The 17,289-nt window shown below is 45.5% G+C and overlaps 1 protein-coding gene across 1 annotated transcript; it reads left to right on the top strand.

Annotated features, from left to right (window-relative positions):
- Nucleotides 1-2,383: 2,383 nt before the first annotated feature.
- LOC134484870 (sperm motility kinase Y-like) lies at nucleotides 2,384-4,288 on the top strand. Its single transcript, XM_063280752.1, has one exon. It carries the CDS (start codon nucleotides 2,672-2,674, stop codon nucleotides 3,992-3,994), a length of 1,323 nt encoding a protein of 440 aa, XP_063136822.1. The 5' UTR covers nucleotides 2,384-2,671; the 3' UTR covers nucleotides 3,995-4,288.
- The last annotated feature ends 13,001 nt before the right edge of the window (nucleotides 4,289-17,289 follow it).

Raw genomic sequence — 17,289 nt, 5'->3', positions numbered from 1 at the left:
AGCTCCTTGTCCTCATACACGCCTGTTGCATCATTGGACCTTAATATTTAAAGTGAGCCCTACACTCAGGATGGACTTGGTTTTCTATACATCATGCCAACCTCTGTGTGAGAAGAATTGTCTGCATGTTTATGCATACCCCCTTATGTGCCTAGGTGTCCATGCATACCACTACCCCATGTACTGTCAGGGGCCATCCTCTGGACAGGTCCTCACGCCTGCATGTCAGACCACCTGTCTTCAAGCCCCAACCCCTCCCCACTCCACAGATGCTGAGCTTATGGGCTTTGCTGATGCATCCAACATTGATGGGGGTTTGGGGGATTGAAACTCAAGTCCTCACCCTTGGGAGGCAAGTGCTCTGCCTATCCCTGCAGCTTTGTCTCAGGTGTTTGATGATAACCTAGAGCCTTTCTGAGGGCTTATGAGAACAGTGTCCTCTTGATGGGTCAGTTTAGAAACACAGCTTTGTCGTTTTTTATTTTTATAACACTGTACCATCAGTTTGAGGCTAATAATTCAGAATTCAAAGAAAAAGTGACACAGCGAGCATAGACATGAGGACTTTAAAGCAGGAGGCACAGCAAAAATTCAAAACAGAGAACTAAGGAGAGTAAACATCTTACAGGCTTTGATTTCTAAAAGCCTAAAATCTCTCCATAGCCCACAGAAGCCAGAGCCTTGAAGCCCTTCCCAACCATGTCATGACAGGTCCTATTGTGACCTCATGAGGAGCGACTGTGAGGAGGTCCAGCCAACAGACGTTAAGCTGTTGCCAGGCCTGGACCTCTTTGAGTGCTTTGAGAGGAGGTGTGGAGTGGAGCCCTCTGCGACTTGGTTGTATCTAGTGAGCTGTGTGTGGTTGTATCGGATTTTACTGTACTGTGCATATGTGTATGTATCAGTGTGTGTAAGAGAGTGTGTGTTGACAGATTTGCTTGTGTGTGAGTGTGTGTACACTTTTGCCTGTGTGTTTGTCAGTATATGTAGGAGTGTGTGAGTTTACAGGTTTGTGTGTATGTGTTTGTATGTGTGTACCTCTTCTTGTGTGTGTGTGTCCCTGTGTGTGTGTGTGTGTGTGTGTCTGTGATGTGCGTTTTTCCAGGTTTGCTTGTGTGTAAGTATGTGTGTGCCTGTTCCTATGTGATTGTGTTTTGTGTGAATCTGGGTGTAAGAGTTTGTCTGTGTGAGTGCAAGTACACTTTTGTGTATTTCTGTGTGTGCCTGTGTGTGCTTCTGTGTGTGCCTGTGTGTGTGCCTGTGTGTGTGTGTGTGTGTGTGTGTGTGTGTGTGTGTGCACGTACCCATCCCGTTTTACCTGCACCTCAATGCAAGAGAGTGTAGAGGCCAGAAGTCAGCCCGGGCTCCTGTTCCTGAGGTAGGTCCTCAACCTCATTTTCAAGACAGGCTCCCTCTCTGGCCTACAGCTGCCCAAGTACCTGTGTTGGCTGACCAGTGGCTCCCAGCAATTTGACATGCCAACCCCATAATATCAGATTAAAGGCCTACGTAGACGGCTGGCTGCTTATTTATGGATTGATTCTTTTTTCTATGTGTTTAAGAGATAGAATTAGGCCATATATTCGCAAGACCACTGGCTTTTTTCCTTATTGTGGTTTTTTTGTTTGTTTGTTTGTTTGTTTATTTATTTATTATGGATTGCTGGATTCATTTTGGTGGTGGTTTTTATGTTCTCACATGGTATATTATTGCTTTGTTTATTTACGTTTCTGCACTCAGATGAGTCACTCTATCTCCATTTTCAATGTCCTGCGGTTTCATCCTTTTACATTATTCCTATTTCTCTATTTATTGAGTACAAGCAATCATTGGCTTAGACTTGATACAAATTTGCCCTTTGTGACACTTTGACTCTTCGGCCTTTGTTTAAGGTTTACTGTTCACTGATATTTAACGGCCTTATTCCTTGTGTTTGTTTAATTTTAATTTTCACTATTTTGCTCTGGAGAGTTGTGGATTTTTGTGGATCACTAGGTCCTGAAATTCAATGGAGTTTCCCCTTAAGTGTTGGTTTTTTTATATTTCTTTCTTTTGTCTTATACTAATTCTTTCTCCTCTCGTTTCTTTCATCTGACCTTTTTCTTCAAACTACATCCATTCACAGTATTGATCAGCTTTGGCCGCCCAAATCCTATTGTAGTATGACGATTTTTATTTTCATCATTGCATTTAGTATGTGTGTGCTCTTGGCTTTCTCTTTTGGGGTTGGTTATTTGCGTGGCTTTTACTTATGATTTTTCATATTTTCCCCTTAACTTTTTCATAATTTTGCTCTATTTTTCTAGTCTAGTTTTTACTTTGTCTTTGTTTTTTTTCTTTTTTTCTTTTTCTTTTGTTTGTGTTTGTAGGTACCACAAGTATAATTTTAGCTCCTATATTGCTCCATCTTTTTCATTATTTGATTCCATTTTTGTTATTTTTAGGTAGCATTAGTACTGATAAAATGCCTACAGAGACTGAGGAGGAATTACCACCTCCTATCCCCGATCCCAGTATCTCTGAGGAGGGAACCTTTCATTCCCAATATAAAGTACTGAAGACTATTGGAAAAGGAAGCCATGCCAAGGTCCTCCTGGCCCACCGCCGGCTCACAGGAACCTGAGTGGCAGTCAAAGTTCTCCGAAAGAACAAGCAGTGGTTCCGGCCAGCCATGACAGAAGCAAACATAATGAGAAAGATCAACCACCCCAACATTGTTTCTCTCTTACAAGTCATTGAAAACAAAACTAGAATATACCTCATAATGGAGCTGGTGGAAGGCCAACAACTCTACCAGTACATCAGAGAGTCAGGGCACATAAAGGCGGATGAGGCCCAGCAAATATTTGAACAGATATTGTCAGCAGTGAGCTACTGCCATGGAAAGGGGATTGTTCACCGAGACCTGAAACTGGACAATATAATGATTTTTAAAAACAAAATGGTCAAAGTCATCGACTTTGGGCTTAGCACCGAAACACAACCTGGACAAATGCTAAACCAGCACTGTGGTGCGTACTCTTTTGGTTCCCCGGAACTCTTCCTTGGACTTCTATATGACGGGATGAAGAATGACATGTGGACAATAGGAGTGGTCTTGTACTATATGGTAGTGGGAAAGCTCCCATTTGATTCAGTGATCATCCAAGAATTACAAAAACAAGTTGTTGCAGGGGTGTATCCTGCCCCCTGTGGGGTTTCAGAAGAACTGGAGAACCTCCTTAGTCAATTACTAACAGTAAATCCAATGTATAGACCAACAGCCAGTGAGGTGATTAAACACGCCTGGTTCAAAGAATACGGGAAGGGGTTCACAGGTCGTTATGAAGAACTGCTTGCCCTCAGGACAGACCCTGAAATTTTGGCCGCAATGAAATGCGAGGGATTTCAAGCCTCTGTAATAAAATACTCTCTAATGAAAAGAAAATATAATGAGGAAATGGCAACTTATTGCTTTCTACAACAGCAGGCTCTCCAGGGGGATGGCTGCACAGCCCAGGCACAGCAAGTGAGTCCCGTTGCAGCCCCATTCCCTAGCCTTGATCCTGCTGCTGCATTTAGATTAGAACAAAAGAGGAGTGGATGCCTGCCAGTCCTTGGCACCTTGCGGGTGTCATCCTCCCACGGTCACGTATCTCACTATGGCCAGAATGCTCATCCAAAAGGAGGCAAAAGATCCACTGTGGCTGGTCGTCTCAGGCCACTACCGATGACACCTACACAGGACCACTATCACAAATGTGCCGTGAGTGTCCCATGCATTCAAACAACAAGCATCTTCAGTGAGAAGAGTAGCAATAAGGAAATCAAAGAAGACAACCCACTCTACCACAGAGCCCCATTAGAGGATAAGCCCATCCAAAGCAGGGTCCGGCACAGAGGTTTTAAGGGGTGGACCAGGAATATAGCAAATGCCCTGATAAAGCTGTGTTGCTGCTTGCCAAGGAGAAAGAAACCTCGCCTGGGGCAGAACAGAATCTCCCCCAAGAAATGAGCCACAGGGAGAGTCCAGAGAACAAGCAGCAGGCATAGCCCAGGTACCTTTGTGCTTTGTCCTTTTCAGTTTGCTCTATGCTGGTCCTTCCTCTGTCTCTGGTTTCATTTTCCCCACAATTCTTACCTTGTATCTTCTCTAAGTTCTTTATGAAGTTTCTCCAACACCAAGCCTTCTCCCTCTTCTTGATTTCTCCTCTTCCCAACAGGGACCCAATATGAGTTCCCCACTCTACAGAGTTGTCTTGTTGACCCATCCCTTCAGATGGACTCCAGCTCCCCTTAGGCCAATAGCTCCCACAGGGTGAGGACTAGAGGTTCATGGGCTCATGGACTCCTCCATGGGTTACTGGTCCTAGCACATGTGGTCATCAATCACAAGTGCCTCAGAACAGAGTCTTATGTTTTCAAATGTAACATCCCATTCCATTAAGCCTCAAAACTAATTAACAAGATTTGTCATTGAATAAGTATCAACAACCTAGTTTGCTGGTTATTGTTGACGGTCAGAATCATGCATAGTTTTTTGCATACTGATTTTTTCATTCCTAAGACCTAGTGAGATATATATATATATATATATATATATATATATGTGTGTGTGTGTGTGTGTGTGTGTGTGTAACATTTCTAAATGATTTCTTTCAAAAATCTTAACAGAAGTAGAAGAGAAGAGGTAATAAAATAATAAGGCAATCAAATCTCCAAATGATAATCTAAGTATTCTACCTCATAAGATTTTTGCTTAGAATACATTCTTTTTTTCTTTCACAGTGCCATCTTGAAATTGTCATGTCCTGAGTATAAACAGGAGGTGATTTCAGACACATGGCCAAGGAAAAGACACCAGCAGATGCTACAGCACCAACAGGAGTAACAGCAATAGCACCAGCAGCATTAGCAGTAGCAGAAGGAGGAGGAGGAGGAGGAGAAAAATCTGGAGGAGGAGGAGAGGAGGAGGAGGAGGAGGAGGAGGAGGAGGAGGAGGAGGAGGAGGAGGAGGAGGAGGAGGAGGAGGAGGAGGAGGAGAAAAATCTGAAGGAGGACGAGGAGGAATAACAGGAGGAGGAGAAAGAGGATCATGATGATGATGATGATGATGATGATGATGATGGTGATGATGATGATGATGATGATGATGATGATTTTGCCTCCCTGTTGTGGGAGAATTGCTGAATGACTTCTTATGGAGACAGATACCATGCTGAACAATGTTTATGAAGTGAATTATCAGAATAATATTAACCATTCATAGAACACATGTCAATACTCCTGAGGGGCATCACCCCTGGAAGATAGAGTTAGATGGCAGTGCAAGCTGTGTGGAATGCTCTTAATGAGGACAACCTTCTCAAAGCGGATGATGTAATAGGTCTGAAGGAGAGTTTTGTGGGAGTCAGGGTCCCTTCTACCTCTGTCAGGGCGCACAGAGCTCCTGGCCTTGCATCCTGCCAGGAAGGCGACCGGGATTATTGGCTTCCCTGATCCCCACAGGGTCCTGGATTGCTTGGTTCCCCCTCAGTCATGGTCCACCCTGTGCCTCATGGGGTCCGCAGCTTCTATGGGCTGAATTTAATCAGTGATTCACTGGAGCTGGATCTGAACCCAAACCACAGGGAAGCCCTGGGCACTGAGGACAATAAGAGCAGCAGACAACATCTCCTCCTGACTCTGCTCCACAAGCCAAGGCAGCTCCCACACAGCAGGCATCCAGCCTAACTCCCAGCAGGGAGAGTGTGAGATGTCTGTGGATGAGCCCACAGGGACGACAGGATTCTGTGGGAAGACATCTGGTAGCTTCTGGTGCAGCTGCAGCTGCCAGGAAACATGGAACTGAAGTGGAGGTGAGCTATAGGACCAGGTAGCAAAGAGCCTGATCTGGCCAATGCTGATCTGAATCCCTGGGTGCAGGCAGGAACGGTCAGTCAGGGCTACACTGAAGGCCAGTCAAGGGCATGCAAGGTGTCACTAACACTGTGTGTCACCACATTCTCGAAGTCTTGTCCAGAAAAAAACAAGTGGTCTTGAGCACTGAGGTTCAGTCCCGACTCATGGGGTACAGGATAGCAGATTGACCTGAGTATGAAATTGCATGAGTATGCCCTCTGGCTGCTCCCTGGGCTCAGGATAGATGGGCCCTGAGAAGGCACCATTCATGGGTCTGCAGTAGTAGGGGAGAGCTTGGCATTCATGAGGCACTCCTAACCCTTACTTGAGCCACTCTGGGGAGGAGATGGCATCATTTGTGAGATGGGCTTATGTGGGACACTATGCTTTGATGTATGGCACAGACAGCTCCCGTCCTCCTTGCTGACAGTTCAGATCCTCAGCTGGCCTCATCTCAGACAGTCCCATGAGGAGTGGTGTTTGGTTCCTGCTTCACAGTTAGGGCAGGAAAACACCTAGGATACGATGGGCCACTGCAGTGAGTACAGGCCATGCGACTGTCTTGTCCTTGCTTACTTGATTTTTCCCCTCTTCCCCTTTTTCCTCCTCTTCCTCCTCCTCTTCTTCCTCTTCTTCCTCCTCCTCTTCCTCCTCCTCTTCCTTCTCCTCTTCTTCCTCCACCTAATTTCAGGAACCACCCAGAGACCTTCACAGGAGTGTAGTTCATGCTAATCAGAATGCAGGGCTGGAGATCAAATTCTGGGTAAGGTCTCCATCCAGCCCTGGTTGCTCCCCCACACACCCTGCCTACCTGAGATTTCCAAATTGTGTTCTCAGGGTCGTGGAGAATCCTCTACAGTTAGCCCTGCCGATACAGCCAGTTTCTTGGGAACATTGGGTTTAGCAGGAGTCCTCTCCATCAGGCTCAGAACCTTAGAGTGAGTGAGAGGGCTTGCTGAGTGGCACACTAGGACCAGAAAGGTGTAGAGCCCTCCAGTGTTAGTCATGAAGTACTGCAGGAGTTTATTTCCTGATTTCTTTACTTCTACCTTGTTCTAAAGCCTTTTAAGGGACCCCTAGGGACGTAAGAAACTTGATTTGGGACCCCCATAGCGCACCAGAGAGACTAAACCAGCAGCCCTGTGAAACTTCTGCAGAGGACAGTGTGGGCTCTGTGTTTATACAGTGACTCTGGACTGGCATGAAGGCTGACTGACCAGCCACTCACAGAGAGATAGGGACAGTTAGAGACTTGGAGGAGAGAGCATGAGCGGCAGACAGAGCAGAGTCCAGGCCTACAGAGGAGCCAGCTCATTTAATAGAGAAGCATATGCCCTCCCAAAAGGCTGTCAGCTTAAGACACTGCACTGAAGACCTTACCCAGTAACATGCCTCATTTATGTGTCACCTACCTGTGACTTTTGTAGGCTCCTCAGGGCAGATCCTAAAGTCCATCATGACTGAAAAGCAGAAGTTTGCACATCATTGCAATGTGGAGGCTACTCTCAGCTGATGGGACCCACGCAGTCTGTGGACAAGTTTGCTTAAGTGAAAGTTGGCCGTCCTTGAACTCTCGGGTCTTCCAGGGTAGTGTGTGTTGACCACATGCAGAGCCATTCCTAAAGACATAAGTGCCAAAATTCAACAATAGGGAGAGAATCCTGTACTGGATGGAATCACTCAGCTCAGTGTGGACACAAAGACATCCTATGCCATGGCATGGAGGCTCCTAAGAACTTCTAGGATGAATGTGAGGCACACAAGAGTCCACAGTGCAGCCTGGGAGAACATTAAAGTATCTGGAATTATCAGGGACCCTAAGGTATGTTGGGCAGGATATGGAGCTGATGCATGCTGGGATGCTTGGAAGAGACAGCCTGAGGTAAAATAGAGGGCAGTGTGTCATGAAATCTAAGACAGAGCAACCAACAGTATGGCTTATCTGGCCCAGGACAGATCAACTCTGCCAGAATTAGATGGTCTATGTAGAGCTTCAGTCCTGGGATTGTAGGAGCATAGAAAGCACCAAAAGTCAGGGTGCGGACTACCTCCATGTTTTCGTATCTCCCTGTAGGTTGAAGAGGCAGAGAACGACCGCAGAGGTGACCAGTATGTCCTCAGCCTGGACAACAAGTGTCTGCTCAATCATACAGACAGCCCACGACTCTCTCACCCAGCGAAACCTGAGACTGCACACTGGTGGACCAGCTGGTTCCTCAAGAGGTTAGCTCTCTCAATGGCATGAAGTTCAGGCGCTACCTCTTCCTATACTGGCCTGGTGAAGACAGAACCCTGGAGGACATTGTGGTCTGGGCAAGAGGTATACAGCAGCCCTTTCTGTGCCAGCCAGCCTTGAAGGTTGCTTGAGATCATTCCAGCATGACCAGTCTCCATCCTTTTCCAAGCAAGTCAGTTCTTGGGCCTCAACACTTCTGCCCACCACATCAGTCTCCTTTCCCTGCCCACTTGTAGGAGTCGGGGACCAGCTCTGACATGATCCTAGGGCTTGGATAGGGTCTATTTTTCCTGTTTCTGGCTGTAAGCTACTAGGATTCTCAGGAGAATAAGTGTATGAGAGAAACAAGTGTCTTGTTAGACCTGAAGCAGCTTGTGCTCTGGTCTTATCTGCTAGAGAAGGTGTCGTGAAGGGACATGGGCAGTAGAGGGAGGTCTATGACTGCCAAGCCTGCCTAGGCTCCAAGAACCCAGAACTGGGTACTGCAGGATTTTCTAGATCAGAACTCTGCAGTTCCTCTTCTCATGTCTTGCTTTTAACTACTGTAAACAACACAAAGGCCTCCCTTGCAGTATGTCTCAGTTCCATATGAGACCCTGCAAACCAGACATCTTTGTACGAAATGGAAAAGAACCCTTACTGCACATCTCAGGTTGTGGAGGCTGGTCCATCTTGTATGACAGTGTTGCTGAGGCACTGGTATAGGGCTGTTTGTGTCTCCTCTCCTCACCTTAGCCAAGGAGGTCCAGGGCCATCAAGCAGGTACAGTCCATGGGCTCTGAAAAGGTTCATGGTATATTATCGACTCATGGAGCCCTCAAGATCTCTACTGCCCAGGGTCCAAGGAAGTATTTGATGTCCCTTTACTTGGATAAGAAGAGACTTGAATGTCCTCCTCACAGCTCCTTGGTAGTTGAGCCCAATAGTGGATGTATTGTTGTGAGTCATATCTGCACCTCCTCCTAACATCTGTTAGAGTAGATGAAGTCTGTCTGTCTGGGAGGGGCAGTACCTCCTCATCTAGGCCTTCTTGTGTGCATCTTTTCCTCGGCCAGAACATGTGGAGTTGGGACAACCATTCAGGATGTCAGCTGATGCAATGCCTCACACAGAGGTACTGGCAGAACTGAGGGTTCTATTCCCTGGACATTGTGACACGAAACAGACTGGGAACAGTGGGAAGAGGAGGGTCTACAAGGCTAGCTCAGGCAAGAACACCTAAAGATCATATTTCATCTTTCGTACAAAATCTGGTGAACTAGCCCTGTACAAGGCGCATATTACTTTCCATTAGAAAACCTTTGGGAACAAAAACCCTAGTGTAAAGTGGGGTCTGTGCCAACTGTGGGTGCCTGGCATCGCTCAGGTCTAGTGTCAGGATAGACCCATCCACAGACATACACAGGCACACACACACACACACACACACACATCATTTCATGCAAGTACACACACACACACACACACACACACACACATACACACACAACCACCTGCTATCTTGGGATGTGTCCCAGCTGCCTCAACTTAGCTTCTTCCCACCACATATGTCCCTAAATTGTGTGAACCAGGGGTGGTCACTCTCCTTGCTGGGTTCCCTATTCCTCAAGTTCAGGTGAGGTCACTCTGCTCCTCCTGATCCTTTCCTGGTCTAGAGCTTGTCACCTGCCCCTGTGGTTCACAAGTGGTCCCAAGGAAGAAAGTAATCCATGTCTACATGTTTACGTGGTTGCCCATACTGCTGATTCCTGGCAGGAGTCAAGTGTGGATGGGTACTTGACAGCGTCTTGGTCCTTAGTTTGTCAGTGTCTCCATCACCACAGCATTCCTGTGAGACCAAAGCACTCCAGACACAGCTTGGGATATGCTGAGTGGCATGGCAGAGTATGCCCCTGAAGAGCAGGCAGGCCCAGCATGGCCACAGAACAGCCTTGGATGTGCCTGTCTGCCTTTCCCAACAGAGCATGACCTGTTGTAACAGGTGCTTGTCATTATCTTGGGGAACAGAGCAGTGAGAACTCTGCTGGGGCTTCTGGTATTCAGGGTGCAGGCAGGGGCCTTGTGCTCACTTGTCCCTCACTAGTCCCCTTGGCCCAGGGATTGTGGTTTTCAGGACTCCCAGAAGCAGCAGAGGACAGCACAAGTCATCCTTAGTGTGTGCAGCAAATACAGGTGCATGGAGGTCAGGACCTGTGTCCTGTGTCCTCAGAGATAAGAATGAGCCAAGAGCATTGGCTGACCCTGAGAAGCCACTTGGGTCTCATAAAGATTCTATTTATGTCCTTCCTCTGGGCCTGTGGAGACATTGTGGGGAACTATGCCAAGTTACTTTGGATGCCAGGCTGTGCAGAACTGCAGACTGGTCACAATCCATAGGGAATGGACAGGACAATTACAGGCCATGCTCTGCCATGCTTCTGAGAAAAAGTGTGCAATGGGGTCAAGGTGTGGTCATAAGGAGGAGCCCATGCAGATCCCAGAGTCTCCTTCCAATATTCATCTGTGGGATGGGTAAAGAAAGCCAGCACAAAATCACAGTAACTTTATATGATTGTCTTTTAAAAGAAACATCAAAGATAACAGGTGTAAATCATGAAAATGGCATCTATGTGTGCGTAGACAGCTGTTTGCATGGAGAGTGTGTACCCACACTCCAAGCACAGACTACAGGCATGGGGAGTGTCTGTCTACACTTGGAGCAGAGCATACATGCTATCAAACACACAATAAAGGCCATCATGCACAAGCCCTGGGTCTATAAGCCACTGAAAGCCTCTCACTACTCAGTGGGGTCTGATGTCCAATACCTTAGAGACATCTGCAGACTGTGCTGTCAGAACATGAAGAGCCATGAGAGTCTCCCCCGGGAACTCTGTAGTCTTGCTGGAAATGCAAGAGGAAAGCCCAGCCTCTAGGCCAACGTGTAGCATAGTTCATACAAGTATCACTGACACACAAAGATTTTGAAGACAACATGGCAGAGTCTGGCAGAGCTGTAACTTGGCCAAAGGTGGAGTGGCTGGGACAAAAGAACAATCATGGCTGTGGTAGCTCCCTAAAGCCTGGATTTCTTCCCCCTCTATTATGGGGTCTCTGAGGAAGACAAACTGATGGACTCCCAGACCATCCTGTTGATTAGCTTGCTGTTCAGATGTGGGATGTGGTCACAGTGCTCTGACAAGGCCACAAGAGCATCCATGGGAGTGAAAACTAGACTAGGTGTGTCCTACTGTGCCCAGGGATGTGCACTCTGTCTGATGGTGTGGAGGCCCAGGGTGAAATGGGGTCAAGGTATGGCATAAAGAGGAGCCCACGCAGCATAGCATGTGAGTCCTTGAACTCACTGCATTTAAGTCCTGGGGTGAGTCTCATGTGGTCAAACTTTGCATGACTCAGGTGGCTGACATCCACATAGAAGCAGGGGCAGGGGGTTGGGAGAGCATGGGAAGGGGATAACGTTTGAAATGTGCATACATAAATTGTCCAAGAAAAATAAAACTCATAAAAACTTCACTCTGTGCTCTGGGTTTACCTGAGCCATAACGATCTGAAACTGAAACCAAAGCCAACTCATTCATTCTCTCTCCCTCATTCTTTCTAAGGTGAAGAGCTTCAAAGGATGCATCTATAATTCTTATATTTAATAACTGCTCTTGGTATAATAGGGTGATCATATATATATATATATATATATATATATATATATATATATATATATATTTTTTTTTTTTTTGACTAGCCTAAAAATGCAAACACAAGCAAGCAATCAGAACAAAACAGAGCCCAGGGTCTCACCATATATTTGAGGTTGGTCTGGAATTCACTACACAGGCGAGGGGACCGGAAACTAACAGTAATCTGCCTCTTTCTGCATTCTTAGAGCTGGCATTAAATGCACATGCCACCACAAATAGCTTTATATGAACATTTTCACAAGCTTTTACATATACTGTGTCTAGAAAAACATTTCATTTACTTAGTATCTAGGGGGGAAACAGACCTTATTTATTTTCTCAACACCTGAATTGTAATTTGTAAATAACAAAGTAACCTTTTTTAGAGGAATTTTTAAAAAGTACTACAACATTGGAGAGCTGGCATTAGTGAATGCCCTGAGACAATGGAGATCCTGCAGGAGTTGGTTTGCTTGGACAGTGAAGGTGCTACAAAAGTGGAAGTCTTGCATCAGTGGAGGGGCTTGGCAAAAATGGAGGTACTGCCACACTACTGGTCCAGCAACAGTGAATATCATGAGACAGTGCATTTGCAGTGACAGTGAAGCTCCAGCCACTGTGGAATTTGTGTGCCAGTAGAGGTCCTGCAAATTCTAGCTGCTGAGAGGGTCTATGTCCTGCAACCTTGTTGGTCCTGCAACAGTTGAGGTACTGCAACAGTGTAAGTCCAGCTAGAGTGGATAACCTGTTATAGTAGAGGTCCTTTAAATTGGCCTTGGTGAGACAGTGGACGTCCTGTGATAGTGGAGGTCCTATGACACTGGAGGGGCTGGAACACTGGAGGTCATGCCAAAATTGCAGTTCTTGTAATGGTTGCGGTGTTGTGACAGTGGAAATCTAGCGACAGTGGACATTCTGTAGGACAGTAGAGGTCCTACAATATAAAAGTCCTTGGACAGTGGAGGTACTGACGCACTGGAGGTCCTGTGAGAACGGAGGTTCTTATAACAGCTGTGACACTGGAAGTACAGCAAATGTAAATGTCCTCTGATAGGAGAGCTCCAACAAACTGAAGTTGCTGAGAGACAGGAGGTCCTCCAACAGCAGTGGTCCTAAGACAGTAGAGATCCTGTAACAGTGGAGAGGCTGAGACCCTGGAGGTCCTTTGACAGTGGAATACTTTGTAACAATAGACGTACTATGACAAGGGGATTGTACAATAGTAGAGGTCCTTGTTATAGTTGAGGTACTCCAACAGTGGAAGTTTAGGGACAGTGACTTCCAGTGCCCGTAAAGGTCTTGCAACTTGGAGGGTCTGAGACAGAGGAGTTGCCTGACCACAGTCGACCTACCACAATATTGGTCCTTTGACTGTGGAGGTCTTGGGATAGTTCAGGTGCTGGGACAGTGGAAGTTCTGCTACAGGGGTTATCAAAGTGCATGCAAAGAAGAAGCAATGGTGCCAGCCAAACATGACCATTGCAAATATAATGAAGTTTTTCATCCACCCCAACATCATCTTGCTTCTCCAATTGAGTCTGAGACAATTCTAATAACTTATCGTGAAACTGGTTGAAATTTTAAAGCTTTACAAATACATCTGAAAGTCTTTCCACCGAGAGGAGGAAGGAGCCAAGGAAATATTTAGGCAAATATTAGCAGGCTTTATCTATGGCTATGGGCACTGTATAAGTTCACAGTGACCTGAAACCAGATTATATTTTGTTAGAGAAGAACGGAAAAGTCAAAAGCATCGACTTTGGCCTTCAACTCAAGACAAACCTGGGCAAAGGCAGAACTGGCAGCATGGTGCTTACCCTATTGGTGCACCAGATCTCTTCCTAGGACAACATTATGATGGTGCAAAAAAATACCAACATATGGATCTTAGGAGTAGGCTTATATTTCACTGTTGTATTTGACTCTGTTGTCATACAACAGTTCTGAAGACAGGTTGTAGCAGGTGTGTACCCTGCTCACTGTGGGGTGTCAGAAGAGGCAGCTTAGCCTCTAAATAAAAGTAAATCCAAACTATGGGCTGACAGTCACAGAGGTGATGATGTACCCCTGGTCAATGAAAACTGGAAGAAGTTCACAAATCCTTATGAAGAAGTGATCCCTCCCATGCCAGATACTCCAAAAGAGGAAGAAACGTAATATATTGAGTTTTGAGGTAAAATATTATAGATTCATTGAATCAAAAAGGTATAACCAGAACATGGCATCCTATTGCTTAATGTAACAGCAAGTAATACACAGGAATTGCTGCACAAAACAGGCTCAGCAGCTTTGTCCAGTTACGGTCCCATTCTCTACCCTTGCTGATTTCCCTCTAGGACTAAATAGGAATAGAAGTGAACACAACACAGACACATTGTTCTCCTCATCTTCCAATGGCCTAGTGTCTCCCTATGATCATAAGGCTAGTCAAAGAGGAAGCAAAGAGCCATTAGGCATGCCCTTTTTCTTTTCAGGACATTCCCGACAACACCCACAGCGAACAAAGCATACATACACACCAGAAGTGTCCTGTGTCTTCACTCACCAATCAGCCACACTTAGAAGAGCTGTAGCAACGAGAAAACAGAGGACAACCTACTTTCCTGCTGTCTCTCAGCAGAGAGCAGGCCATTCCCCAGCTGGGCATTTCCCAGAGGCATTAAAGGATGAACCAATTCCAATGGGGAAATTCACTGATGAAGTTGTGTTGCTGCTTTCCTTCAAGAATGAAACCTTACAAGGGGGTGGAGGAAGAGTTTTCTCCCAGAAATGAGGCCAAGGGAGATTGTCCAGAGAACACGCAGATGGCAAAACCCACGTGCCTTTGTACTTTGTCCTTCCCAGTTTGCTCTGTGCTCATTCTTCCTCTGGCTCTGTTTTCCAGTTCCCCATAATTCTTACCTTCTTATATCCTCTAAGTATTTTATGATTCTTCCCCCAACCCAAGCCTTCTCCCTCTTCTGGATTTCTTCTCTTCCCAGCAAGGACTCAATATGACTGCTGTGTAGCCCACTCTAGAGCGTGGTGCAGCTGAATGCATCCATTCACCTGAAGTTTATCACACTCTAAAAACACCAGCTTCCACAAAGTGAGGTGGAGAGTGGTATGAGCTCATGAAGTCTTCCATAGGTTACTGGTCCTAGCACACACGGCATTTATCACAAGAGCTATAGAACAAATTCTTATGCGGTCAAAAGTAGCATCACATTTCATTCAGCCTCAAATCTAATAACCAGCAATGACTTTGAAAAATTGAAATTACATTTGCTGCAACAGTGCAGATCCTGTGAAGAGGTAGGTCCTGCAACAGTGGAGGCACTGAAATAGCGCCGGTTCTGTGACAGTGAAGGTCCTTTGAAAGTGGAGCCATTGATCGTGGAGGTCAATCTACCTACAGGGGAGCTGCTGCACAATTGAAGGTTCTGCTACAGTGGAGGTCCTGCAAAATTGGAATTGATGATACAGGTGTATTCTTGTCACTGTAGAGATCCTGTGGCAGTGAAGTTGCAGAATCATGGGAGATCTTGCTTCAGTTGATGTCCTGAAACACTTTAGTTGCTACGGGTGGTGCTACGACAGTGGAAATCCTGGGATAGTGGAGGTTATAGGACAGTGGGTGTCCTGAGACAGTTGTAGTGCTCCTACAGTGGAATTCCTGTGACAGTGGAGGTCCCGCAATAGTAGTGTTGCTTGGACAGTCCAGTTCTTGGACAAAGGAGGTCCTGTGACACTTGAGATGCTGAGACACTTGAGCTCCTGAACAGTAGAAGTGCTGTGATAATTGAAGTGCTGAGAAACTTGTGGTCCTGTAACAGTGGAATTGACACACAGACAGTGGACTTCCTGAGGTAGTGGTGGTGCTTAAACAGTGGATGTCCTGTGACAGAGGAGGTCCTGCAATAGAGGTGAACAATATATGCTGGCTGATGACCCAGAGCTTCCAGAAAATAGACCACCAACCAATATATATCAGAGGATGGCATTATTTGAAACCAATGGGATGGAAGGCCCTTGGTCCTGTGGAGATGTGATGCTCAAACGTAGGAGGAGGCTGGAGTGGTGGGTTTCGAAAAGTTGGGTGAGTGTAGGAGCAGCATCATAGTGGCAAAATGGAGGGAGGAGGGAGAAGATGTAGGAGTGGGCATTTGTGGATTGGCACCTAGGACGGGGGATATCATTTGAGATGTTAAAAACAGTGGAAATGATAAGGTTTACATTGTCTGACCCAAACCTAAGGGATACTACATAAGGAACACAAAAACCCACAGGTGCTCACCAACAATCAGATAAAATTTGGCCTTATAATCCTATATTTAAAGTTTGATATGATTACAAATATTAAAATGGGACTATTTTACATATTCTAATATATTTAATTTAGAATTAATCTGTTTTTCAATGCACCAATCAGCCATAATATAGTTTAGATTGTTTCCTAAGTCATGTGTTTTAAGAGGCGTATCAGTCTACCAGCTAAATTTGAAACACCTTTTACAGGATTGTATTATTTAGGTACCAGGAATATTAAAGAAGATGAAAAGAATAGGAAAGTTAAAATGATTTAGTAAGCATTAAGTTTTATGGATGCATAACAGCTTAAATCTTGATGAGATATGTGTGAGAAAACTAGTAGGGGGAGCATAAGTAAAGGAATGGTCCTATCAGTGCCTCTAAACCATAAAATGCATTCCTACAGTTATCTGAACTTCATTGACTATGGAAATGAAGGTGACCCCCCCCAAAAAAAGAGGCAGATCAGATCGTTTTCTTTCTGATTATGTTCACAGCATAGTCTTCTTTATTTGTTTATTTGACTGTTTTTGTTTTTTAATTTTTTATTAGATACATTTTTTTACTTACACTTCAAATGTCATTCCCCTTCCCGGTTTCCTGTTCATAAATCTTAGGTGGGGCTGCTGTAAGTTTCAGATTCTTTGCTTGGGAGCCATTACCACACATGATGTTTATATTTTTGTTCACTTTTATCAATCTATTTTTCTGCAGTGTGCTCTAAGAGGGCAACGAGTAGGGTTACATAATTATTGGTATTAACAGCTGTACTCCCAAATCCTACTCAGTATGGAGTCTGTCGATGTTCAGCATAAGGAGGTCCAAGTCAGGGGACCTTGATGTGCTGATGCAGCAAATGAGAGTCCACAGAGGCCCCAAGCGGGAGATGGAGGAAGGAGCCATAAGGACAGTTGGGAGAAAACGGGTCAACTTAGGGAAGAAAGAAAGAAAGAACGAAAAATCAAGAAAGGCAGAGAGAGAGAGAGAGAGAGAGAGAGAGAGAGAGAGAGAGAGAGAGAGAGAGAGAGAACGGAAGGAAGAATGAAAGAAAGAGAGAGATAGAAAGGAGAAGAAAAGAAAGGAGGAAGCAAGCAAGCTGGTCAGCTGTAGAGAAATGGGACTGTAATACCAGACAATCAAGACACACAGTAGGAAGGGGGATCAGAAGTTCAAGGCTAGCCTGGTTTACAGCACGAGTTCAAGGTCACC

Source organism: Rattus norvegicus, chromosome 1 (assembly GCF_036323735.1).
Source record: "Rattus norvegicus strain BN/NHsdMcwi chromosome 1, GRCr8, whole genome shotgun sequence".
Lineage (NCBI taxonomy): Eukaryota > Metazoa > Chordata > Mammalia > Rodentia > Muridae > Rattus > Rattus norvegicus.
This window is presented reverse-complemented; position numbering and strand designations above follow the sequence as displayed.